At 41.0% G+C, this 26,647-nt stretch overlaps 1 protein-coding gene across 4 annotated transcripts in view; it reads right to left on the minus strand.

Annotated features, from left to right (window-relative positions):
• Positions 1-26,647, minus strand: part of KDM4C (lysine demethylase 4C) — a 275,997-nt gene that overhangs the window by 239,418 nt on the left and 9,932 nt on the right. For 3 of the 4 annotated variants that reach the window (XM_037373478.1, XM_037373479.1, XM_037373480.1), the window contains exons 3-4: positions 13,330-13,505; positions 10,342-10,456 (exon numbers count right to left, since the gene is read on the minus strand). In XM_037373478.1, the coding sequence (XP_037229375.1) occupies positions 10,342-10,456; positions 13,330-13,505 (291 nt within the window). Of the gene's footprint in view, positions 1-6,905; positions 10,209-10,341; positions 10,457-13,329; positions 13,506-26,647 lie in introns of those variants that run through there. The other variant, XM_037373481.1, reaches the window with a different exon arrangement.

Genomic DNA, 26,647 nt, shown 5'->3' on the forward strand with positions numbered 1-26,647 from the left:
ACCATAACATCCTGTAATCTTATTCTTGTCGTACTAAGAATTACTTAAGAGAATAAATCATCCTTTCTTTTCTTTTTTTTAACACCACATCTCGTCTTTTCACATGCTGTTAAGTCAAGTCATAACTAGTCACCAAGCAATCTACTACTGGTTTGTCCCTAAAACAAAAGCAAATCTTCCCACGGAACACAATCCTAGGAGAGAAAGCTTGCTTCAAAATATCAAATGTACCAAATAAACAATCCACAACCTCTACACTCAAGACATAAGACCTACTGCCACTTCCTGAAGACTATTTTGGACAAGTAGCCTTAGCTCAGAAGGAAATGTTCACTGATATAGGCTGGAAGGGTAAAATCACACCAATTCATTTTAACTCTTCCTACATTTCTTGAACTTAAACAAAGGTAATAAATCAGCTTTATATTTATGCCTAGCTTGTTACAAGTAATTATTACAAATTATTATTAAAACTGTTACTTTTCCTCACAGACATCTTTTCTAATACTCCGTAACATTCTTAAATGCTTACATGAATTTTTAAGTAAAATATAGATTCTAAATTTTCCAATAGTTATATACTTGTTTCTTAACTTTACAACAGCAATGCCCACTAAAAAGATCACAGGAGCTATAAAAGAGGAGTTTAATGGGCTAATAGATTACAACGCTTCTCAAAATTGAAGTATATTTTAGCAGGCTATGCAGTATTTAACAACCACTACTAGAAGACCAGTACACGTATTACATGACCATGAGGTGTAGCTGGTAGTTTTTTACAAATACAAAAATACATTTAGACACTATAATGTTAGGAAAATACCAAATATTTATTCTGCTCAGGATATCACAATAATATCAGAATATAGTAATAATCTCAAGGGATCATGTAAAGAAAGTATTTCTGATTTATCCACATTTTTGATGGCAATTTTTTTTAAGAACACCTGTCATCTCTGACAGTTACCACACAATCCAACATTAGGAAAAAAAATGGAAAACAACTTATTTTTCTTTCTTTACTATACCAAAGAAACACAGGCTTGAAATATCTTACCATCTATGGTCACTGTTAAGCACAATAGACTTACCTTTTATTTCTTCAGAGAAATACTGTAAGGTACATAGCAGTTTACACAGAAGACCACTATTCCAATCTGTCACTAATTTTTAGATGATCCAAGCTTACAGTAAATTACTACCACGAGATCTTACGACTTTTAACAGCCTTTAAACCAGATTTTAATACAATGTGGAGATAAAATGGGACACCTCACAAGCAGCTCTCAAATACCTCAGTGCTTGCAAAGTTTAGAAGGAGCTGATCCATTCTTTTCTCAAGACACAAAGAAAAATGTACCTTTCAATATATTGGTAAAAAGTGAAGCTTAACATTTTAAGCAGTGACCTCTTTGCTGATAAGAATAAAATTGGCTCCAAATGAAATTATTTTTTATTCATTTCCTTTTTTAAAGTTCTTACAACAGTGAGGATACTATCCTTTGCACTTTAACAGAGTAGCCAACAGTGTGATGTATTCTATTTTTATGAACATGATTTCTGTATGCAAATGTTAACGCACACACCTATTTTCAGTGTTTAATTTTTTCTGTGATTATCTCATGGATTCATTTGAATATTAACCTGGCAAACAAGACATCTGTTCTACAATTAGGATTAAAAAGCCCCTCTGACTTACTCAACAACTCAACTCAATAAACAACTCAAGTAACAATTCAAACAATAAAGAGTAAAAAAATCTAATTAAGGGACACAGTGAAAAGGAATAGGAGAAACATACAGAAAAATTCATGCTTGGTCACCCCACTCCTCTCTGCACACACCCGTTCACTCACACAAACGAATATAATAAAAAAGCTGCCAGGTTTTTATTGCATCATCAAAGTGCATAAAATACAGACAGAAAAACACTATAAACAGAATCTCTGCACCATAAACAAATAGATTAGGAAATAAAAACAGTCTCCCTCATTGATCTGGGGGGGGGGGAGGGGTGTTCAGACACAACCACTCCTTTGCAGTACCCTTTTGAAGGGTGGGAAAAACACAGAAGCAAGTAGAGACTCTGAAAATGCATGCTAGAACTGAAAATTAAGTGAAGGAACGCTTACATTGATCTCAACTATAAGGAGGTCATACAGAAAGGACATCTCTCACATCATCGTAGAACCACTGAGGTTGGAAAAGACCCTTAAGAGCATCTAGTCCAACAGTAAACCTAACACTGCCAAGTCCACCACTAAACCATGTTCTCAGATGCCACATCTACATGTCTTTTAAATATCTCCAGTGGTGGTGATTCCACCACCTCCCTGAGCAGCCTGTTCCAATGCGTGAGAACCCTTTCAGTGAAAAAAAATCTTCCTAACATCCAGTTTAAACCTCCCCTGACACAACTTGAGGCCATTTCCTCTTGTCCTCTCCCTTGTTACCTGGGAGAAGAGACTGACACCAACACTTCCTTTCAGGTAGCAGTAGACAGTGACAAGGTCATTCCTCAGCCTCCTTTTCTCCAGGCTAAACAGCCCCGGTTCTCTCAGCCACTCCTCATTAAGCCTTGTGCTCCAGACCCTTCCCCAGCCCCGCTGCCCTTCCCTGGACACGCTGCAGCCCCTCTACGTCCCTCCTGCAGTGAGGGGCCCAAACCTGAACACAGGGTTCGAGGTGCGGCCTCACCAGTGCCCAGTGCAGGGGGACAGTCCCTTCCCTTGCCCTGCTGGCCACACTGCTCCTGACACAAGCCAGGGTGCTGCTGGCCTCCCTGGCCACCTGGGCACACTGCTGGCTCATGCCCAGCCGGCTGCCGACCAGCACCCCCAGGCCCTTTCCCACCAGGCCCTTTCCAGCTGCTCTGCCCCAGCCTGTAGCACTGTGTGGGGCTGGTGTGACCCAGGTGCAGGACCCGGCACGGAGCCTTCTTGAACCTCATCCAGCTGGCCTCGGCCCATCGGTCCGGCATGTCCAGACCCCTCTGCAGAGCCTTCCTACCATCAAGCAGATCAACACTTCCACCCAACTTGGTGTCATCTGCAAACTTACTGAGGGTGCACTGGATCCCCTCATCCAGATCGTTGATAAAGATACTAAACAGGACTGGCCCAGCACTGAGTCCTGGGGAACACCACTTGTGACCAGTCACCAGCTGGATGTGACTCCATTCACCACCACTCTTCGGGCTCAGCCATCCAGCCAGTTTTTAACCCAGTGCAGAGTGCACCCGTCCAAGCCATGAGCAGCCAGCTTCTCCAGGGGAATGTTGTGGGAAATGGTGTCAAAGTCTTTAATAAATTTTAGGTAGACAACACCCACAGCCTCTCACTCATTCACTAAGCAGGTCACACAACCATGTGCTAAAACACACAGAACTTTCTACATTTTTAAAGGTTATCATTCCACATCCCCTCACTAAGGTTCCCAGTAACGTCTTGTACATCTTTGTGGTGGGCTGACCTTGGCTGGATGCCAGGTGCCCATCAAAGCTGCTCTATCACTCCCCTCCTCAGCTGGATAGCTGAGAGGAAATGTAATAAAAGCTGGTCAAGATATGTAATAAGTAAATGTAATAACATATGGGTCAAGATCACTCAGCAATTACCATTTAGGGCAAAACAGACTCGACCTGGGAAAACTGAATGTATTATCATTCAAATCAGAGTAGGATAATGAGAAATAAAAAAACAAATCTTAAAACACTTTCCCCTCCACCTCTCCCTTCTTCCCAGGCTTAACTTTACTCCCAAGTTCTCTACCACCTCCCCTGCAGCAGCACAGAGGGACAGGGAATGGGGGTTGTGGTCAGCCCATCCCATGTTGCCTCTGTCACTCATTCCACCTGAGGGGGAGGGCTCCTGACACTCACCCCCTGCAGCAGGGTGGGGTCTCTCCTACAGGAGAGAGTTCTCCATGAACTTCAACAGGAGTCCTTCCCACAGTTCTTCATTAACTGCTCCAGCAGTGGGTCCCTTCCACGGAGTACTGTCCTTCAGGAACAGACCGCTCCAGTGTGAGTCCCCCATGGAGTCACAAGTCCCACCAGCAAACCTGCTCCAGCATGGGCTCCTCTCTCCATGGGGTCACAGGTCCTGCCAGGAGCCTGCTCCAATGCAGGCTTCCCACGATGTCACAGCCTTCTTCAGGTGCATCCATTTCCTCTGGCGTGGGGTCCTCCATGGGCTGCAGGTGGAGATCTGCCACACCGTGGTCATCCATGAGCTGTAGAGGCACAGCCTGCCTCACCATGGTCTTCAAGAGCTGCAGGGGAATCTCTGCTCGGGCACCTGGAGCACCTCCTGGCCCCCCTTCTTTGCTCACCTTGGCATCTGCAGAGCTGTTGCTCTCAGATATCCGCACGCCTCTCCAGTTGCTGCTTCTGCTGTGCAGCAGGGCTTTTTTCCCCATCTTAAACATGTTATCACAGAGGCACTACCACGTTCACTGATGGGCTCGGCTCTGGCCAGCAGCGAGTCCATCCTGAAGCCAGCTGGCATGGGCTCTGTCAGACACAGGGGAAGCTCCTAGCAGCTTCTCACAGAAGCCACCTCTGTAGCTCTCCTGCTACCATAACCTTGCCAAACCCCGTGCAATACTGTAAAGGATGGCATACAAGAACTATACCTACAGTAGTCTGCAACAGACAATCTGTAGGACTATCTCAGCAAGGATGGAGAAACTTAACAGTCTCTCTGGGCCACCTGTGTCAGGGTTCAGTCACCCTCACAGTGAAAAAGTGTTTCCTCATGTTCAAGAGGAACCTCCTGCATTTCAGTTTGTGCCCATTACCTCTGGTCCTGTCTCTGAGCACCGCTGATAAAAGCCTGGCTCCATCCTCTTTGCAACCTCCCTGCAAGTTTGCATACATTGATAAGGTCCCCCTGAGCCTTCTCTTCCTTAGGCTGAACAGTTCCAGCTCTCTCAGCCTTCCCTCATATGAGAGATGTTCCAGTCCTTTCAATATCTTACTGGCCCTTCTCTGGGCTCTCTCCAGTAGCTCTGTAACTGGGGAGAGATGAGGAACTCAGAACTATGCACAGCACTCCAGGTCTGGACTCAACAGTGCTGATTACAAGGGAAATGCACCTCCTCTGACCTGCTGGCAGCATTCCTTCTAATGCAGCCCAGGACACCAACAGCCACCTTTGCTGTATTGGCATACTGCTGGCTCGTGTTCAACTTGCCATCTCCCAGGGTCCCCAAGGGCCTTTCCTGGAAAAAGTCTTTCCAGCCTTCAGACCCGGCACATACCCCATATACCTGGGGATTTTCCTCCCCAGGTGCAGGACTTTGCAACTCCCCTTGCTGAGCTTCATGAAGTTCCTGTCAGCCCATTTCTCCAGCATATCAAGGTCCCTCTGGATGGCAGCATGACCTGCTGGCATATCAGCCGATCCTCCCAGTTTTGCACTGTCTGCAAATTCTGCCCCACCCACATCATTAATAAGGAAGTTAAACAAGACTGGACCCAGTATTGATCCCTGAAGTACACTTACAGAAGTCCTTCCTGTTGCCTTCATCACCTCTCAGATTCATTTCCAGGTAGGCTTTGACATTCCCAATTGTATTTACACATACGTGGACAGTGTCTCTATATTCCTCCTAGGTTACACGTCCCTGCCTCTACCTCCTGCGTATTTCCAGTTTATGCTTGAGTTCTGTCAGAAGCTCCTTGCTCATCCATGCAGATCCCTGGCATTTTTGCCTCACTTCCTGCTCACTAGGATGGACCACTCTTGAACTTCCAGGAGGCAAGTACTAACCAGCTTTCCTGGGCCCTTCTTCCCTCCAGGGCCTTATGCCACAGGACTCTTCCAAGCAGATAAGAGACCAAAGTCTGCTCTCTTGAAATCCAGGGTTGTGGTCCTGCTTTCTCTCTTGACACCGCCTCTTCAGATTGTGAACCCCACTATCTCATGGTCACTGCAGCCAAGACTGCCTTGAACCTTCACATCCACAAATCCTTGTTTTTAAGTACGAGGTCCAGCAGACAAATTTGGTCAGAAAATGTCGCTGATGCTCTCCAGACAATCTTGGGATTGCTTATGCCTGCTGCTTTCCTGCAGCTTTAGGTTAAGCTACAACTCAGATGCCATCCCTAACTCACTTCATGGTCAAATCCAAACTCTACATATAACGTGAAGGTGCTGCTTTAAAATTAAGTTAGCTGCACTGTCAAAAGGATACAGCACGAAACTTGAGCATATCTGTTGCTAGAGTTAATATTACATGATATACCTACAATTTAGCAAAAATAACTGCCTACAAACTCCACTGAATCACTCACTCTTGTACTATTAATCAAATATGCTCCTCACTGCTTAGACATGGGAGAATGCAGGCATTAAGAATTGTCTTATCAGGAGAAATAAAACTAAGAGAAGGAAAAGGGAAGTGACATCTTCAAGTCATGAGCTGAAAAAAGTGGAGAGACAGGCAAGACAGTATTTACATGTACTTCTTCTAAACCTTGGCTTTACTGAATAGCAGATGCCATTGACAGCACTGAAGTTAGATGTGTTTTATGACTCATTAAAAACATCAAATCAGTCACTTTTCTTTGCAACTTCTTTTGAAACCGGGAAGATTTTTTTCCCCTCTAGTTGCTAGATCAGTCCACGTAGGGGTTTCATATGTCTTCCCCATCTGTCCATACAAATACAATTTCAAATTAATTAAAAAAAAAAAAAACAAACAAAAAAACCCACAAACCAAACAAGCCCACCAGGAAATGGAAAAAGTTACTTTGAGTTCTTTGTATCTCATACAACAAGGAAACAATTTTTGCCCTCAGTGATAGCTGGTTTGATTTAAACAACAGCTGGGAGTGGCAATGGAAGTGGAAGGCCTAAGGGTAATTCACCAGAACTGTAACTGCAGTTGCAGAGAAACAGTAAACGAATCACACTCTTTAATTTATACACAGGTACAATTGCCAGACAAGTTAATAAAGTTATGGTATCAGAAACAAAAACTGTCTTCTTTCCCCTTCCTGACAAGAACAGTAACTTTTAGCAACTGTTTCACGGGCTAGTCATTCACAGTCTAAACTGGCTCACACTGGCATTACATTGATGGTAACTCACAAGGAAAAGACAGCTCTCTTGAAATAATACAATAAAAAATAAATAATCACTTCTCAATTAAACTTCCTAAGCAATCATAACTCTTAGGTTATGGTTCATAATAATTCATGGATCAGTCTAACAGCTGCAGCTAGTGAGACTAGTGCTTTATTATTGACATTATAAGCTCTTTCAGGAATATTAATTTTCACTCAAGTCCAGATGACCTTATAGCAAAAGACAGAACCTTGAATATTTCTTTAATAACATTTATAATCTTAACATAAATAATGATCCTTACAATCTGTTCCTTAGTGCAGTGCTTTTTGTTGAGTCATCTACATTGTCACTGTCCTGCAAAGCACTGTAATTGAAGTAACAGCAGTTAAAATGCCTAGAACACAAAATAATATTTCAAGCCAACATTCAAATATCTTACATTTATTTTCTATAAAGGCCTATACAGTCTACAGAGCACTTGTTCTCATTGGTTTTTTCCTTATTCATAAAGATTTAATCTGTGTTCAAAACTGTCAAATAACCATTAAATACACTATAAATACACAACAGAGATTCTGGAATAATTCAAATATCACAAAGGTAAACTTTGAATCACTGGTAGTATTTGTCAAATTTCAAAGCACGCATTTATAGCTTTAGCTTTGGTCCTGGATTTCTGTTTGTTTGTTTGCTGTTCCATGTAACACAAGCTTTGTAACTTTGCCCCATCTTCAAAACCCCTCAGAATTTGTCATCCTCTGACCTAAGAAAAGCAAAAAATACTACAAGTTCTATGATCTTGCTGGCACAATGCCAGCAAAGTGCTGAATACCCCAGATAACAATATTGTTTCTTAAATAATCTAAATAGTAAAAATTAAGGCTTCAGATACAGTTGTCTCAGTGTAAAACTGAACATCACCATGTGGAAAAGAAAATGTAATCAGTAAACTTTTAAACTAAGGAATAAGGACTTGCAGCACAGCAGCATTTCTAATTTTGATGGCCCAAGTATATGTACACATCACACTCACTAAGTTCCTGTTTTTCTGCCTGGAATTCTGCCAGGTATTTACCCTTCTGTATTAAATACAACACCTATAACACAGGTTGCTACAAAGTGCATTTTGTAAAAAGTAAGCATTCGGTTTTGTTTATCGCAAATAGGCTGTAATGACAAATTAATCCCACCATCCCCTTTGTTTTATGATGCCCAAAACGTCAGCTACTTGTACTCCTCTCCTTTCCCCAAACAGCGACAAACCTGAAACAAACTGAATGAAGACATAAGAACAACCTCTAATTCTAAACAGAATCAAAAAGATCCTTTCTTAGCACTTCAAGCACAAGACATGAAAAAACAGTTGTGCAAGTACACCATCTGCTGGCAAAAAATTAACTTCGGCAAAAATACTGTAAAAGAAAAGGTTTTAATCTGGCATCCCTAACTTTCTCACCAACAGTTTGGTACCAGGGGTTTTTCCTTCTTTTCTTCTAAAAGCCACTTGGTGCGGGTTTTCAAGTGACATGGTTGTCATATTAACTACTCAGTCTGTTCACACTCTTTCCTGTATCTATTCCTTTCTACAACGTGTTTCCCTTTGTTATTTATTTTAAAGTAATACCCACTTAATCATAGCCATTAAGGTTTTTTTATTCTACCTATCACTGTTTTCTTCTCCGCTCCCTGCAACTTTCAGTGCTTCCTTTGTCTCTTCTTCCTATGCACCTAACATCTGAGTTAGGATTTCTGAATGCTGCTCTTCTCACTTCACCCTTCACTTTATTGACCTCCCTTCCTCAGTTTCCCAATCTAATGACAGTGCAATTCCATGAAAAGGAAATTTCTGACCTTCACTTTGACCACTCAGCACTTCAGAACTGGGTATTACTGCAGTCCCTTTTCTTTGGAAATGTTGCTCAAGAAACAGTAACCTTAAGATACTAAAGACCAAAGAAAACAATTAAAACAAAGCATACATTTGTAACAGGCTACGCCAGAAGGCATTATCTGCTAACATTAAAGAGAAAAAAGTATCAGGGAAGAAAAAGGGTGAGCCTCTATTTCTTGAAAGAAACTGCTTTCCTGTGCCCCATTTTGGTCTCTACAAACAACAGCCATCTAGAATGTCTCTTCACCAAAACACCCCAAATCAGAACCTTCAGTTATTTTCTAAATCATTTTTATACAGCTATTTGGACACACAATAGAATTCAGACTTGCTGCTTTTTCTAAACAATAGACCATTGGACATTTATAGCTATCTTTCAAAGATCACATAACCTAGTGCAAAAATGGAATTGCCTTAAACCATCTTGGCTAACCATATTTATCTTTGGACAGAGCCTTCAAGTAATTTGTCTTCTGTGAAGAAATATGAAACATTTTAGCAGAGCTTCAGACCATCTGCCACAGGGCAATTCTACTTGTTTGTTTGTTTGCTTGAAAGATTGGAGAAAGCAGTTACACAGAACATGAAGTAACTCAAGAACTCCACACATGAAAAATTCTTCTGGACTAAAGGTTGTCCTCTGTTTTTTAAATCCTCAATATTCTTTTTTAAATGCTAACATTTCTTCTGTTAGTCTCATTACTTAAATAATCCTTTCAAAATCTAGTTCCCATAGCTACTTACATAGCCTAATTTATATCAGTGGATATTCTGTAATTCTTTGGATAGCGACATCTGTGTTAAGAGTCCCTTTTTATCTGTGGAGATCTCTGCAAGTAATCAGCAAAATTCATTTCCTTAGAATGCTTCCATTTAGTCTATTTTAATTCACAGGTACACAGTTATTGTAAGCATATATCCAGGAAACTGCAGGCATTCCAAACACATATAAAGTACAGCTATGAATTTTCTTCAGTGAAAGATAAGAGACAAAGTATTTCATCTTTTAATTTTGAAGGAAAAGTTATTTAAAATATCATTAAATTTACACAAAGGTACACAGATAACACATACTGAAATGTTAATAAACAAATAAATAAGAAGAAATCTCAATGTTCTGGACAGTTCGAAGTGAAGAAAGGGAAGAGTCTTATGATCATGAAGAGTAGCAATATCCTACTGTCTAAGAACAGAACTGTCTGACTCTTGCAGATGTAGTTAACTTCAACCTTGCTTGGAGTCTTTAAAGTGAGTAAAACAAAAATTTAAAAAGAAAGACAGATTCTTAGTCACAAAGCAAGCATGTATCCTCTAAGTACAGTACCCTTTAATAGAGGGCTGGAAGAGATAAACTTCATTAAAAGCTATGCATACTTCATCATAAATGCTCCCACTGATATCTGCTCCATAAATTGGTGCCACAAAAGTCAAGTTCTTCCAGTATTTACGCTCCAGATCTTCATAATCTATGTATCTTGGGGTGCAGTATCTGCAGAGGAAGAGGCAGGCAAAGGTTCAGCGTAGTCTTTCAACAACCACCTTCACAATGGACTATGGTTCTGATCCTGCAAACTGAATTCTAAGGGATCACTTCATTTCAAATTCACTGAAATAGAGGAATTATGAGTTCCCCTGAATTCTTAGTTTCATGATTCACCATTGCATATAAACTCCTACCTGACAGCAACAGTAGCTGGCATCATACACCCACCGACATATTTTCTTCAGTCTCCAGTGGCTAAACAGCACATCTACTGACTGTCCTTAGGCCGAGGCCCTCCCTTGTGTTTCTCTTCCATAAAAAGACACACATCAAAGAGCCACTTAATTGACAAGTATTTGTTACTCTCTTGCCTCACTGCCAGCTCTGCAAAGACGCAGAGGTGGGTCCTGCACAACCCTGTCTCAGAATAACTCAAATGTACTAATCCTGCCAAGCCACAGCTCTGCCAGGCAAAAACAGTTATTTTCTTCTCTTTTTCCTTCCCCAGAAAAACCTTTTGAGAAAAAGTGTAACGTTTCAAACAGTTGATACCAAAAATTCAACCACACAGTGAACAAAAAAATGAAGAGAATTCTTTTACTCCTTTAGTGCAGCACAGAGAACCATGTATACTTATGTATATACTTTACAAAGGTTACTCAAGCCTCACGTAAAATCCTGTGGGAACACAACACAAGCACACTACCATAGAAAACAACCATCAATAGCTTTTGCCTCAGGATCCTTTGCCAGGCCTCTGTTCTCCCACACTCGGGTCTTCAGAAAAGAAAACCTGCTCCCCCATTACTGCAATTCTGAGAAGTAAAGTTTCACATTAGCCCTGCCAACTTACTGCACCTGAATTACTGGAAAGAAAATCCAAACATACAAGAATTAAGCAGACCAGGTACATTTACATCATGTAATAACACCAAACAGAGACAAGCAAGTTAGCAAAATGCATCTTAACGAAAGCATTCTTGTCTCAGCAATGGAGTTGTTTCAATTATTTCTCATTATATGGCTCTAGAAATCAGATTGCATTTCTGCTTGGCACTGAGTGATATCGATATATAAACTCGGTTTCAATAACACCAGTATCTTCATTATGAGATGCTGGTATAGCCATATTTCCCAGAGGTCAAGGTGGAGAAGCACCCTGGTTCAGTGGTGAATTGTCAATGCCTAAATGAATAGAAGAGGCAGTGCATCAGACCGAGCACACACAATCCTTTTAAAGGCAAATATGATTTAATTTAGATGTTCGTGGCCCTTCTCTCTTTCCCATAGGAAATGGGTAACATCACAATATTCAAGAAAACTGTCTTTAACAGAGAAGTCTTCTTCATGAATGAACAGAATTATTTTTACAGAAGAATAGGGGCTCTCAGCTACGTAATAGTTTAAGAAATAGATACTGCATTAAGAGTGTCACAGGACATGACACATATGACACATTTTCTCAAGAGCAGTGATGAACATTTAGAAGGACCTACAGCTAGTAATAGATAAGAAGCCCTCCTAATTGTTCTAAACTTTACCTAGGAAACGAAGTTGTAAACTGATTTCAGTAAAAACATGAAAACTGAAATCAGAAACACTTCCAAAATATCTTCAATGATAAAGAATATAATAAATTTAACTAACACCATGATACATATTAAGATTGTCAAAAGTATTTTCACATTATCAAACTATTTTAAGAAATTAGTGTTTCTCATTTTATCCTGGGTTAAACAAATGTAAACTTTAAACATATATGAACAGGTACCATAGAAAATGCATCAGATACCTTACAAGTTTTATGTTTTATTTTCCCCTCCAACAGTTACTGAACAAGCAATTTTAAGAACTACGAAACAGGTTCCCATTCCAACTTCCCAGAGGAAGAGAATTGTAAGTGTGATAACCTCAATTTTTCATAAGTAATATATGGGCATAAAAATACCAATCCTTTTTAATTGAAAAAGGGAGATCAGTTTTGCACTTTTACAGAGGCATGGACATCATGGCACATTTGCTGAGGAGCCTCTTTAAAACCTTTTCATGTCCTAGTTTTTCCTGATCTTGATAAAACCTTCTCTTCTTACCTCTTAATTTCTTAAATTAACTTAGGAGACAAACTTTCCTTCAAACTAGGGCAATGTTACCTTCCTTTGTTATATTCAAATACCTTTTTTCTCTAGGATCCTTTCCAGAAACTATTTCCAGTCAGTTTTGAGGAAATACTTAAGTAGAATTTATTCTTTTTATGGAGCCAAAAGGAATGGGGAAGAATTCCTTCTACCAACTCCATCTTCTTGGAATGACCACTGATTTGAAACTTTTTTGAATAGTGCCTAGCCCTTTATAGACATTCTTCCCACTCCCTTAATATTCATCTTGCCATAACCAGAACATAAGAAATTTCCTAGATGAGTTCTCTTAGATTAATGCAAAAACTTCTAGGCAAGTTAAAAAATACGTTGGATTTTTAAATGATGATAGGCCAATTCCAATATCTAGGCCAAAAAACCTAAACATTGAACATTAACAGGTGTACTCAAAACAAAACTCAGATTTAAGTCTGTATCATCTTCATTACTTTCTACGTAACTATTTGTTAGAAAAGGAAGAAAAAAAGCTAGACAGAAAGCATCATGCCTCAGCTTTTTCAGATGCTTTCTTGCTGCCATGGTACTAGATGCTTTCAATAACAGAAATACAAAAAAGATTCATACTGTGGTACCATTCCACAACTAAGGAGACAATAAAACCTCCCAGAAAACACTCTACTGTCAGTGACAAATATCACCAGCTGCCTAGCACAATTCAAAGAAACCACAACATGGAAACAAATAAATATTTGTCTTTCTAAGCAAGATCCCCCATATACATACTTGTCACTGTTGGCCAGCTGCTTGAACTCCTTCACTGTCATTGGCTTTTTCTGAATGTTGTACTGTGTGAAAAGTCCTGCCTGGCCAGTGACAATTTGCTGAATTGGAGCCGGAATCACCAATTCTTCAATATCATTATAATGTTTTCTTGGTTTCCACTCCTTCGGTGGGATAACCTTTAAATTCAGAAATAAAAAACAAGACATCAACAGTTGCAATACCAATTCAAAACAATTTTGGAAAAAAAAACAAGTCAAATATGCCTACATAATCAAATGAATGCTTGCTTACCAGCTGTTTCACAAAAACTATGCGACCATGTAAGTGCTCCTAGATAATGCAGAAACCAATTCAACATGGGCATACAATTACTTCAATTAACAAATCTACAGAAATTCAATCATGTGCAACTGTGTAAACATACACATGTATAACAGAACAAATACTTTATAAGCAGAAAGCCTTAAAATTCACAAACACTTCACATGCCATGATATAAACCTGTTATCCTCAATTTAAAAAAAAAAAGATTCATATAAAATATTGACAGTCCCCTGTCCAAATGTTATTTAATGTATCCAGTATGAATAATTTTATTTCTTACTGAAAAACAGAAAAATACAGCTAGAGAGCCTTAGATTTTAGAGTCTGTTCAACTTACACCCCATAAAATTGCAGGGTACAACTGTACTACAGTAAGAGTTTGCACTAATTTAGGTCTACTACTTTTTATATTAATGTGATTTAAATTTTGTAATTAAAGATTAAACCTAGATATATATAGATTAAGTGTTAACTTTACAATTGATTATTTCAAATATCACAGAACTGCCCAAAGTCTAAGAAAATTCCCTGGAAGATTTTAAAGTGTTACCAATAACGACATTATGAATTTCAAAGAAGCCTGTAGTCATACCAGTGTTCTGTAACAGTCTGTGTAATTTTTAATATTCCTTGCACGTATTATTTTATCTGAAAACAGAAAACCTTCCAGATTTGAAATTGCAACAGTCATAAAACAGCAACAGACATTTTTAATATATATATTTTGCTTTGATTTTGAACTTTTACTTGCCCAAAGGCTCATTTATATGTTCTTTGATCCATTCATCATATTCATTCTTTTCCATGGTGCTCAAATCAAATTTTCACAAGCATCCGCTTGGAAACTTTTGAAGTAACATACAACAAAATAGGATGGTTTTCATAAACATGCATCTACCATATATGAATTATGTTATTTGAATAATTAATTCACATCTTTGAGGTAACTTTTACACTAGGCTAGCTAGGCTATTCCTCTACAAAACAAGCATTTCAGTATTCCACATAATATTATCTGTAAGTGGTTTTCCTATTACATCACTCCAAGAAAGCAAAAAATTCTAAAAAATAATATATAGATCCTGAGATCATTTGCTACTTTTGGAGAACAATCACAAATGGGCAAATTGTAATGCTAATGTACTCAAATTGTCCTTCCCTCAAGGAAAAACGCCAATGATGACCATTCCTACTAGCAAACACATACCAAAACAGAAACATCAAGCTGAAGAAAAGTTATTAGATAGTAACATACTTCCATACCTAATATTTTTATTTTAAACATAAACAGGCACTTTTATCCAGTTTTTACACAGATGCAATTCCCTCTTTTCCTTTTATCTTTCTCAGCTTTCTGACTTCACTTTCACAGAGACCACTTAGCAAGTTTCAGTGTTTAACTTTTAAAGAAAAAAAAATAATAGAATCATCTTGTGATTCGTCCTTACTTCTTTCACACAAATCTTAAATTATATGCACATCAGCAAAATACAAAATGTTGGTTTGGAAGCAGAGAAGTCATGCATTCAGAATATATGCATAGAAATCAAATATGTGCACAGAGATTTCCATTTTCATGATTATTAATCATGAACTTGTACGTTTGGCTCAAATATATGAATACTGAAAAGCAAAACTTGCATTATCTTATTTAATTCAAGGTCAGTGTGTTTTAAGCAGTAAAAATAAATTTTGTGAATACAGGTGCAAAATATCCTCTTCCAACTAACTGGAGCATGTTTATTACAGCTGAAATTAAAGTACTGGTTAGAGAAGTGAATTCTGTGGGGACTGATACACTAAGCATCATTTTAAAAGAAAATAAAGAGTTCCTGTCCCAAAGAATCTGCATTTTCTAACAAAGATCAGGGCAAAGACTGGAGACATTAAAATACCATGTCCGAAGCAACATACAGCTAGTCAGTATCAGAGTTGGAAATAATGACTAGGTCCAAGTTTTTACCACTGACCCGTCTCACTGCAACCTCTTCACATTCCCTTTGGTAAAAATAATCTCTTCTAAGTCAGACAAGTTAGGTTTATTCCATAGAAGAAACCTAGATCAAATTCATCAGCCAAGCTGTCCAATGCTCAAACATAAACAAGCAAAAACCTAAGGCAAAGCTTTCTCATTTCAAATTTATTATTTTCTTTCATATACTGTTGATTTCCTGTTGTACATTTGATTCTGAATGGCACTGGCTACTATTTCTATGAAGCTACTTCTGCCCCAACTCTTGCAAAAATATCCGTTCCTCATTCCCTTATCTTCTCTCAGCATGACTCACCCTGTTGATTGTTATCTATTGACATTCCTTGTTCTCCCAGGGTTTGTGGCCTACAAGCTCCAGCACATTCCTTTCAGCTAACTGATTGCCACTTTATGGTCCTGATTTGCAGGCCCCCTCCTGCATCTCCCCCTTCTTGTTTTTGAGCAATCCAACACGCGTTCTCGTTGTAAGCATTGAAACAAACAAGGAACACATAATACTAAAACCAACAATACTGTCAATACCATCAATGCTCCTTTGATTGTATTTTGTAACCAGACCCCTAACCCAAGGCTTGAAAGCCAGTCCGTTAACCCGTTCTCAATCTTTATGGTCTGTTCATTTTTTCTTAACTCAGAGAGCTGCTTATGAATAGAGTCAGAGTGATCAGTCAAAATCATAAAACTTTCCTTAGTGCTGTTCACTACAGGCTACTCTCTACTGTTCATGCTGTTTCCTTGTCTTCTAGAGGTGAGATCACATTCCTTTGTTTCTGTCCCATCCTAGTTTTTCTTCTCATACTCCCTCAAAGTTATTTAACTCTTTGCTGCAGGATAGCAGCTGCACGTCATCAAAACAAGGCCAAAGGTGCACATTATCAATGTCAAAATAACCCACTCTCTCTGTTTGGTACAATTTTACAATTTCCCCTTTTTGTTTTTGAACAGCTAGTACCAGGTTTGCCATGTTCTGCAGGGCCCTTGCAAATATGACAGCAACCAAGGTAATAGCAAACAAACAATACTGCCAATTGAGTGAATGGATGCCAAAAAGGCTGAATTTTTCTCAGATTTTGATAACATGTTGCTGCAATGGGGCACCTAAAATCCACGCAGCACACACCATCAAAATCCTCACAGCCATGTCCCTGAACCAACAACAAAAAGCAGCGGCAATTTTGACTCACATTCTTAACTGCCTACCAAACAAGGTGATTTAACTCTTTAATGCTTTCCCTGCTGTTACTCCGGATAAGAGAAGAACCACTGCAATACGTTCCCATCATAGCCTCCTACATTAGCATCTACAGAAAGACAATTATCAACATTCAAAGTGTAAACAATATCATCTTCTTTTGGATTAACATTATACATAGGTGGAAGGGCACACCAAACAAGAACTGGTTCAGTCAAAAAGTTCGAAACATAGCATGCCTTCTCTGAACATACCTCGGGGTCATTCCCTTCATTCCCTCTCTTTTTTATGCAAAGAGAAACACTTTTACTGCAACAGAGAAGCCCCTATTTACATCTCTGAGCCCGGACACAAACCGCAGCTGTATGCGCCACCAGGCTCAGGGCAAAAATCATTCATGTAGTTACACAGCTATATATCTCTACAAGCATGCAGACACCTATTAAACACTAGATAACCACGTTTATCTTTTCTATTCTCCTTCACAATACCTAGCTGTTCTCCCATTATGAATCCTCCCTTCCTGCACTGCTCTGCTTAACTCTTTAACAGCCTCGTATTGCACAGGCTGCCGCTCTCGAGGTTGATCTGTCGGACAAAATACTGAACATGCCATAGCGACTCCCAAACCCCCTCACTTAAGTGCTTCCCACTTGCATTCCTGCCACCAAATCCCTCAGACCCTTTCACCCTCCCCAAAAATACAATCAATGCATCGGGAGAGACGAGGGGGTGGGGAAAGGTCTAGCTCCTTTTCCAGGTCTACAGGACCTGGATCGAAAGGTTTATCAGTGTCAATGGAATCATTGTCCGAGTTGTCCTGTTCCTGTGCTTGCTCCTGTGCCGTGAGGGTCGCTGCAATCAGTGACAGAAGCTCTGGGGGCAGAGGAGGTGGGGACAGAATCGCCATCGCTGACGGTGTGTTGAGAAGAGTCGCGCTGTCGGTGGAATTTACAGCCTCCTCTAGTTCAGTGCTTACACTGTTGGAATTTACAGCTGGTTTAGCACCATTAGTAGAATTAGTACACACTTGGCAAAGAGTAGTCAGAATTTACCACCAAGGTGCTAAATGCATTCCTGACACGGAGCTCCCCTCCGCGGCAGCATCATACAATTGGCTGCTGTATGTACACACTTTCATTCTTTCAAAGTCTCTAAAGTTTCTTGGCTGCTCACCTGTCTCGGTGAGACTGTCTCCTGCAGTAGCTCATCATTTTTAAAAGGTTTTCTTATGCTTTCTTGTATCATAGACATTATTCCAGGTATTCTGTAAACCCAGGTCAGCAGATATCCCACATGCATATAAACACAGTTACATAAAAATATATTTTGTGCTCCTGGAACTACCACATTTTAACAATCTGTACATGGAGAAGAGCTTCCCAAATGGTTTTTAAATGTGATAGATGGAATGGGAATTAAATTGTAGTTGTATGGCCAAAAAATGGAGACACAAATTTTCAATCATATGAGATATCAACTTCAAAAATATCAAATTATACTTTGCAAAAGATCACAAACCCTGACTAGACGGCCAAATTCTGCCCTGATTGGATATGGTCAGTTTCAGTACCTTCAACAGAAACAGTATGAAACACCCAGCGCTATAAAAAGTAGTGAAAAACCTCTGTAAATCAAATCTTGGAATTATTTTTAAGATGCTGCTAATTTCCAGTTTATCTTAATTGCATGTATGTGTAGAATTTGAGATAACAGTAATTTGTAGCCAAATTTTTACATCCCTACTACCTGATAATAGATGTAATAATCATCTCATTGATAAATTATGTAAATGAGAGAGCCAGAAAAAAAAAATCATTTCCTTTTCTGAAAAAAATTTTATAGTCCAGATGAAACTACAAAATAGCTACAGTTTGATAATGGCAACAACACTGAAAGATTCATCCTTAAGGAAGTAGCTTATTATATCATCAGAAAAGAAAGTGGTTTCAATTTGTACTTAATTACATTAAAAAAATAAAAAGATGCTTGAAAAATTAGGAATTAATATAGGTTACACAGTGTTAACTAGGAATATGCATCTAAAATTTACTACCCACTTCTCATACTAATCCTGAAAGCTGTCATACTGACGTACGGAATTAGACTCTGTAACTCGAAAGTTATAAAGTAGGTATGTTTATTGCGCGCAGATGCACAGGGGATCGCTCCTCCACAAGCGTGCATGCCCGAAGTGAGGAACCATCTCACATTTATACAATAAAACAAATGAACATTCAATTAACGCCTATACATATTCGTTACCTAAACCCGCTTCGTATGTTAATTAGCTTATCAGTCCTTTGCCTGGAATGTGGTGGTCTTGCAGGTTTGTATTGCAGGTCTTGCAGGTGATTCATGTAATTGTGACCATCTGATCTTCTACAGCAAGGAGACTTAGCACTCACTCCCTCTAGATAGCACTGGAATATCTCTCATCCTTTTCTCATTCTTTTTTAAAATAGCCCCTTTGCTAGAGGAAGAAGGGCAGGCGTCTCCTCAAAACTGTAGGCGTCTCCTCAAGGCTGTGTGCCTATGTGACCAGACACCACACACATGACTAGTCACCATACCCACATTCCTTGAGCAGACACATACAATCACAATCGATGTCCATTGTCCCCATTTCACACTATTTCTCCATATCAATACCTCTGATGTACTTTGACCATCAATTAAATTACAAGAATGGACTCTCCAATCATTTCTATCTGAATTACGGGTTTCTAATCTACATCTTACAGCATCACACCATGGTGAAGATCACAGCCTAACCTCTGCTCTTCTGTTGCAATGATCATCATATCACAGATTGATTTTTGACTAATTACTCTTAAAGTAAATTAATTACATCATATGTCTTCATCCATTCCACAGCCAACATCCGAACTGTAATTATTAAAATACTGAAATACCTGGAAGATGTCACTGTTGCATTTAGTATTTTTTAGAAGTCAGTTTCACATACTCGTTCATGTACTTAACGGAAAGAGATAACTACTACCTTCGCCCATTACAATGTTCCTTTAAGGTGTTGCAACTTCAAAACAAAGTTTACAGGAAATAAAGTTTATATATAAAGTGCCACTCCTTTTAAAATTACAGCATTAGTATATTTTATTGATACTATGTCACCTTTGCCTTTCAGTAACAAGTGAATATTCTGATCATACAGATTTCATATACGCTAAAACTAATCTCATGCTTGGTTACTAGGGGAAAGGGAGAGAGGAGGGACAAGGCATGAGGAGTAACACAAGGAGTAAGGATATGAAGAGAACAGTAATATTACAGAAATCGTAAATTATACAATAAAGGCAAAACTGTTCCATGGTCTTTTCTTTCAATTTCTTTCATTACGTTACTATGTCCATTGCTCTCCTCAGGACATCTTCAATGGCTCTGGCCTTTTCTCCTACACTCACTGGAAGTTTACACATGGAAGTTTAATTGCTGAATGGCAGGAAAGGATCCAGAACCAGAATCAAGGTAAGGAACAAAAACAGAATGATGATTGAAGCCATATTCATGTCCCCCAAAAATTTGAGGAACACTTCCAATAAGACGAATTCATTATCTTTTTACATTTCCTACCAGATGAAACATTGCAACCAGGCATGTCAATACATGGAAAAGCCTCTATTTCCAGATATCCTGAAGTTCACATACACAAATGACTACTGCATTGGGCTCAAACCACAATGTATTTTAGTCTCACAGTTAAGTAAACCAGCAGCCTCAGAGGAGCACTTAGCACAATGTATCAGGAAAACACTGACCAGTGTTCCCACCTGCTTCAATCCCCAACAGAAAAGAAGCAGAGAAAAAAAAAAAAAAAAGACTGAGAGTAATTGAAACTCTTATTATTATGAATGTCTTAGAAATAAGAACAGAAGTTTGCATAGGCTTTTTAAGGATTACCCTATCATAGTTGATGATACACCTCCTGAGAATTGTCAAAGAAGGAAAATTAGATATAAGGTACTTTTCCTTGGGTTTTTTCCAAATTAAAAAGCTTCTGGTTTTGAAAACTACCAAATGAAAAGATTAGTCGCAGTCTGCAACAGATATAGCCATTATAAAGAGCATATCACAAATATTCTTCATTTTAAACAAAACCAGTTCATTTCTTGGGTTTGGTTTGTTTGTTGTTTTTTTTCCCCAAACATATTACACACTAATCCTGTCTCATATAATACTTTTGCTCATATAGGCACACAAAGTATGCAGTACAATCTATAAAATCATAGAATCATTTAGGCTGGAAAAGATCTTTGAGATCATGAAGTCCAACCATTAACCCAGGACTGCCAAGTCCATCACTGAACTATGTCCCTAAGCACCGCACCTACAGGTTTTTAAAACATCTCCAGGGATGGCGATTCAACCACCTCCCTGGGCAGCCTGTTCCAGTGCTTGACCACCCTTTCAGTGAAGAAATTTTTCCTAATATCCAATATAAACCTCCTCTGGCACAACTTGAGGCTGTTTCCTCTTGTTCTCTCCCTTGCCTACCTGGGAGAAGAGGCTTACCACTACCTGCCTACAACCTCCTTTCAGGCAACTGAGGGCAGTAAGATCCTCCCTGAGTCTCCTCTTCTTCAGACTAAACAACCCCAGTTCCCTCAGATGCTCTTCAGGAGACCTTTGCTCCAGACCCTTCACCAGCTTCATTGCCCTTCTCTGGACATGCTGCAGCCCCTCTATGTCCCTCCTGCAGTGTGTGAGAACAAAACTGAACAGTGTTTGAGGTGCAGCCTCACCAGTGCCCAGTGCAGGGGGACAGTCCCTTCCCTTGCCCTGCTGGCCACACTGCTTCTGACACAAGCCAGGGTGCTGCTGGCCTCCTTGGCCACCTGGGCACACTGCTGGCTCATGTCCAGCCGGCTGTCAAGCAGCACCCCAAGGGCCTTTTCTGCCAGGCAGCTTTCCAGCTGCTCCGCCCCAGCCTGTAGCGCTGTGTGGGGTTGTTGTGACTCAAGTGCAGGTCCCGGCACTTCTGGGACTTCCCTGGTTACCCAGGACTGTTGATGACTGGCGGAGAGTGGCTTAGTCAGCTCCTCTGCCAGCTCCCTCAGTACCCTGGGGTGGGTCCCATCCAGCCCCATAGACTGTGTGTGCCCAAGTGGAGCAGCAGGTCACTGTTTCCTCCTGTGCCTTTAAGATCTCCTTCTTGAAGAATGTCCAGCCTTCCTGGACCCCCTGGCCCTTCAGGACCGTCTCCCAAGGGATTCTGTCAATCAGTCTCCTAAACCAGCAAAAGTCCGCCCTCTAGAAGTCTATGGCAGCAGTCCTGCTGACCCCCGTCCTTATTTCTCAAAGGATCAAAAACTATCACCTCATGATCGCTATGCCCAAGACATCCTCTGACCACCACATCACCCACCACTCCTTCCCTGTTTGTAAACAGCAGGCCCAGCGTGGCACCTCCCACGGTTGTGTCACTGACCAGCTCTGTCAGGAAGTTACCTTCCACACACTCCAGTGTAGGAAAATCACCTGGGGGGTGGGGGTGGGATTAAATAAAATTGTGTCCTAATAGAAGAGTAGTATTACCGAAAGCTTTTTTAGGGTAAAGTACAGCTATCACCTTCAGGATGGTTGCCATGCACAGAATCTACATCACCACAGTTCCCTAAGCAATACACCCTGCCATCTCAGCACACGCTCATAGGAGCGATGGAGGATGGAGCAGATGGGAGACACTACGGCTGTGCTCAGTTGTGCTCTCTGCAGGAATGGGAACTTGATGGCACCACACGGCTGATACGCTGCATACCAGTTGTCACGCGAAGAATCCGTAAGATGTCTGCAGCTGAGCCAACCATTGTGGTGAAATGACTTTCCACAGATGAAATAATCTCATCGTAATACTAACGTACACCTCCATCTCAAAGTACTACTGCAACTCACTGGGCACATGATAACAGTAACAACAATACGTATTGACTACAGTCACTCAAGCTCCACTTAAATGTCATGGAAATGGACTAGTCCTGGACTGAAATAAGTCCAGACCAGGGGAAATTGCTCTCTGAATTCCCGCATTACCCTGCTCTCATTCAGTATTCACAGAGGGAGGTCAATCCGACTCACTCTAAAGTTGTTATGAATGAAGGGACTTCAAACCAAGGTAGTCAGCCTTGGGGAGCATAAGTAACACAGAACAGATAGTGAAATGCACACCATCATCTAAGTTACGCAGAAAGAAGCCTTTGAGTGAGGAAAGTTCTGGCTGTGAGAGGAAACAGGATTGCTATCCACTGACATTAACAGAAGTTGAGAATAAGACAGATAATTGTGGTAGTGGGAGATCACGACCTCCAACTCAAACAGTCTCCCTGAAAGAGGGCAAAACCCTGACTGAGGAGCACACATAGTAGTAGAGAACTTAACTTCAGTAGTGCTATCTGAGGATGCATACTAATTTGCATCAGAAGAAAGAAACTTGTAACTAATCCTGTGTATGATAAATGAATATGCAATATACTATGACATATAAAAAGTGGACAGATGAGGGGAGAAGCAGGGGAAGACTCCATTGCCAGTGGAATCACTTGACAGGCTGAACTTGTCTTCTCCCCACATAGGCACACCTATTGGGTAAGAGCTTTGTCTTATGCATGTTTAATAACTAACTCATGCTAGCTGTTATTAGTGATTATAGTTTGGTTGTATGTAGTTCAGTTGTATATCATTTCATGCTTGATTTTGCAGACACTATCACTGGCAATCACAAGCCTTAATTTGTCATGATTTCACATTAAAGAGTGTTATTTTGTAAATTGTTAGTATTAATCCTCTGTGGGCACTACCAGTTGCCAGCAGCAGGTAACATATTCAAAGCGGGAAGACCTGCTGAGGCATCCACCTTATGCTTTTGGCATGTTTCCCTGAACAAGTCAGTCAAATTGCCCTCCAATCCAGCGGGACTGTTCAGTGAAGGATCCCTGTAATGGTACGCTGACAGAGTGGTCAGGCACAAGGGTCTCAGCTTTCCTGGGGTGCTGACAGACAGATCAAACACCCAGGGCTAAGGAAATCTCCCCCTCTCCGCCGCCACGCCACCCCACTTCCATGTGACACTCCAGGAACCTCCTGGACTGTTTCCTCTCCACTGTGTTGTATTGCCAGCAAGCATCCAGTAAGCTGATACATAAGAACAAGGGTCTTGCAATCACGAGACTTCTCTCAACTGCTTGTAGAATATTTCACCTGCCACTTCATCCTGGTTGGGTGGGCTATAATAGACTCCCACCAGGATATCCACCTTGTTGGCCTTCTGCGGCAAATGAAGAGATGGGACATGTTGATTTATTGTAAACAACCACGAGTTTATGTATGTTTTCAGAAGCTGGCTTTAAACAGATTGGTTCTTTAAGCTAAGCATTGCAGACTAGGCAATCCCTGATCGGTGGTTAACTATAAACAAAGGACACTTTAAGTAAGTGTTTACAGTCATCAATTAACAGCAAGGTGTTACTTCTCCTTGCCATCATTCCTCATTCCCGGCAAGACTCATCCTTTTGATTGTTATCTATGCATGCTCCTTGTCCTCCCAGGGTTTGTGGCCTACAAGCTAGAGCACAGTCCTTTCAGCTAACTGATAGTTACTTATGGTCCTGATTTCCAGGCCCCCTCCTGCAGCCTTCCCCTGATCCTTAACCACAAACATTAGATCTTGTTACCACCATCCAGCTCTAGGCAGGAACGCTCCCCCACATACAGAGCTACTCCACTGCCTCTCCTTCCTTGCCTATCCTTTCTGAAGAGTTTGTAGCCATTCACTGCAGCACTCCAGTCATGCCAGCAATCCCACCATGTTTCCATGATGGCAATTATGTCATAGTCTTCCTGCTGCACTATGGCTTCCAGCTTCTCCTGTTTGTTGCCCATTCTTTGGGCAGCGGCACAGATGCACTTCAGCTGTGCTATCAATCTCACCTGCAAGCCTGGCATCCCACCCTCAGGTTCATCTCTAACAACCTCAGTTTTATTCTCTTCCCCATTCAAGTCTAGGTCAAAGCTCTCTCAATGAGCCCTGCTAACTCCTGGCCTAGGATCCTTTTCCCCCTTTGAGACAGGTGTACCTCATCTGTTGTCAGCAGGTCTGGTGCTGTGTAAACTGACCCATAAACAAAAAAAACCACCAAAATTCAGCCAGTGACATGAGGCCTGGAGCCAAGTATTGATCTGGGTGAACTTCCAACTACACACACCACCATTCCCTGCAACTCGCAGGATACAAGAAAACACTACTTAAGCTCCTGTCACACTACTTAACCAGTCACAACAAGACCCTGAGGTCTCTCTCAATTGCCCTCAGACATGTTGTCTGGACTCCATCACTGCCCACCTGGAAATCCAGTAATAGATAATAATCAAGAGGATCATACCAGACAAGAGACTTTTCTAGTAACATCCCTTACCCAGGCCCCAGGGAGGCAGCAGACTTCCCTATGGATTGGGTCCAGTCAGCGTACTGGGCGCTCTGTTCCCCTCAGAGTGGAGTCACCAAGGACAACCACCCTTTTTTTTTCTTAGCAGAGGCAGTCGTGATGTGTGGGGTCGAGTGACTCTCACTAGGCAACTCCTCCAACCTGGACAGGCCTTTGTCCACATTATCATTTTCTTGGCCCTCAGGTTGCAGAGCCTCATACCTATTATATAAGGCACCTGAGAGGGTGAAGTAGGCTGGGAGGTGATTCACCTGCTGCCCCAAGCAGGGACCTCTTTCCATTCCTCCCCACCTCTTAGGACCCCTCCATCTGCCTGATGGCAAGCCGGTTGGGAATCCTCCACTTCCTGCGGTGTGTCCATCTGGTGCATTTATCTCAGCAATGGTAGAGAGTGGCTCCACCGGCTATCTTCCTCTCGTACTCTCTGATACTCTTAACCATTCCACTTCCTCTCCCAGCTCTGCCACCAGGCTGAGCAGATGGTCCACCTAGTCACACCTCACACAGTTGTTATCTCTGCTGCCCTCCAGCAGCAGTGACTGGCTCAGGCACCTGCTGCAGACCATGACCTGGACAGCTGCATGGTTATGTGGGAGCTCCATCTGGGTCACCACATGCCTTCTGGCACTAACTCCAGGCCAACTGGAAACCACAGCTAGGATTCTTCTGGGAGGGCAATGACCTCACCTCTTTGAGTCATTAGGGTGATGCATCCTCCCTGGCAACAACTGCCCCATGTCACTTGCACCCCCTGGCGGCTGCTATTGTATATGTGTGGGTTTTGGCACGTTCACTCCCAGCCCTGCCCACGCTGAGTCGGAGCTGCCACCTGTCAGGTCTCAATGCTTCCCACTGGGGGGGTGGGGAGTGCTGGTGCTCCCATCCACTCCGTGCTTGCTTCACAGAAAGCTCCCCATGGTCCCTTGACATGATCCTCCACTTCACAGTACGTCTGCTGGAGTAGCATGCCTCCTCAGACACTTCACTGAAATGGTGGTTATGCACACCTGTCTTTGTTCTCTAAGCAACATACCAAAGAAAGCAAGCACATTACATATGAATAAACAAACTGATACAGATCTGTCTCATCTCAGTGGCTGGTATAAGGCACATTCTAATTCTTTTGCTAGATGCCCAGGAAACAGGATTAGAAACTATAACAGTTAAAATAATGCTATATCTATAAAAAACATGAAAATAAGATTTTTCTTCTTTTTTGTGGAACCCATGCACGTAATCCACAGAATGATACATAGCCAGAATCTCCAGCCAGAATCTCCTGCTCAAATACATACGTGTTAATGATATAAACCTGTCAAGCAACAGATCTCACGGTGATGAATTTGCTGT

The sequence above is a fragment of the Falco rusticolus genome, chromosome Z (genome assembly GCF_015220075.1).
Source record: "Falco rusticolus isolate bFalRus1 chromosome Z, bFalRus1.pri, whole genome shotgun sequence".
Taxonomy (NCBI): domain Eukaryota; kingdom Metazoa; phylum Chordata; class Aves; order Falconiformes; family Falconidae; genus Falco; species Falco rusticolus.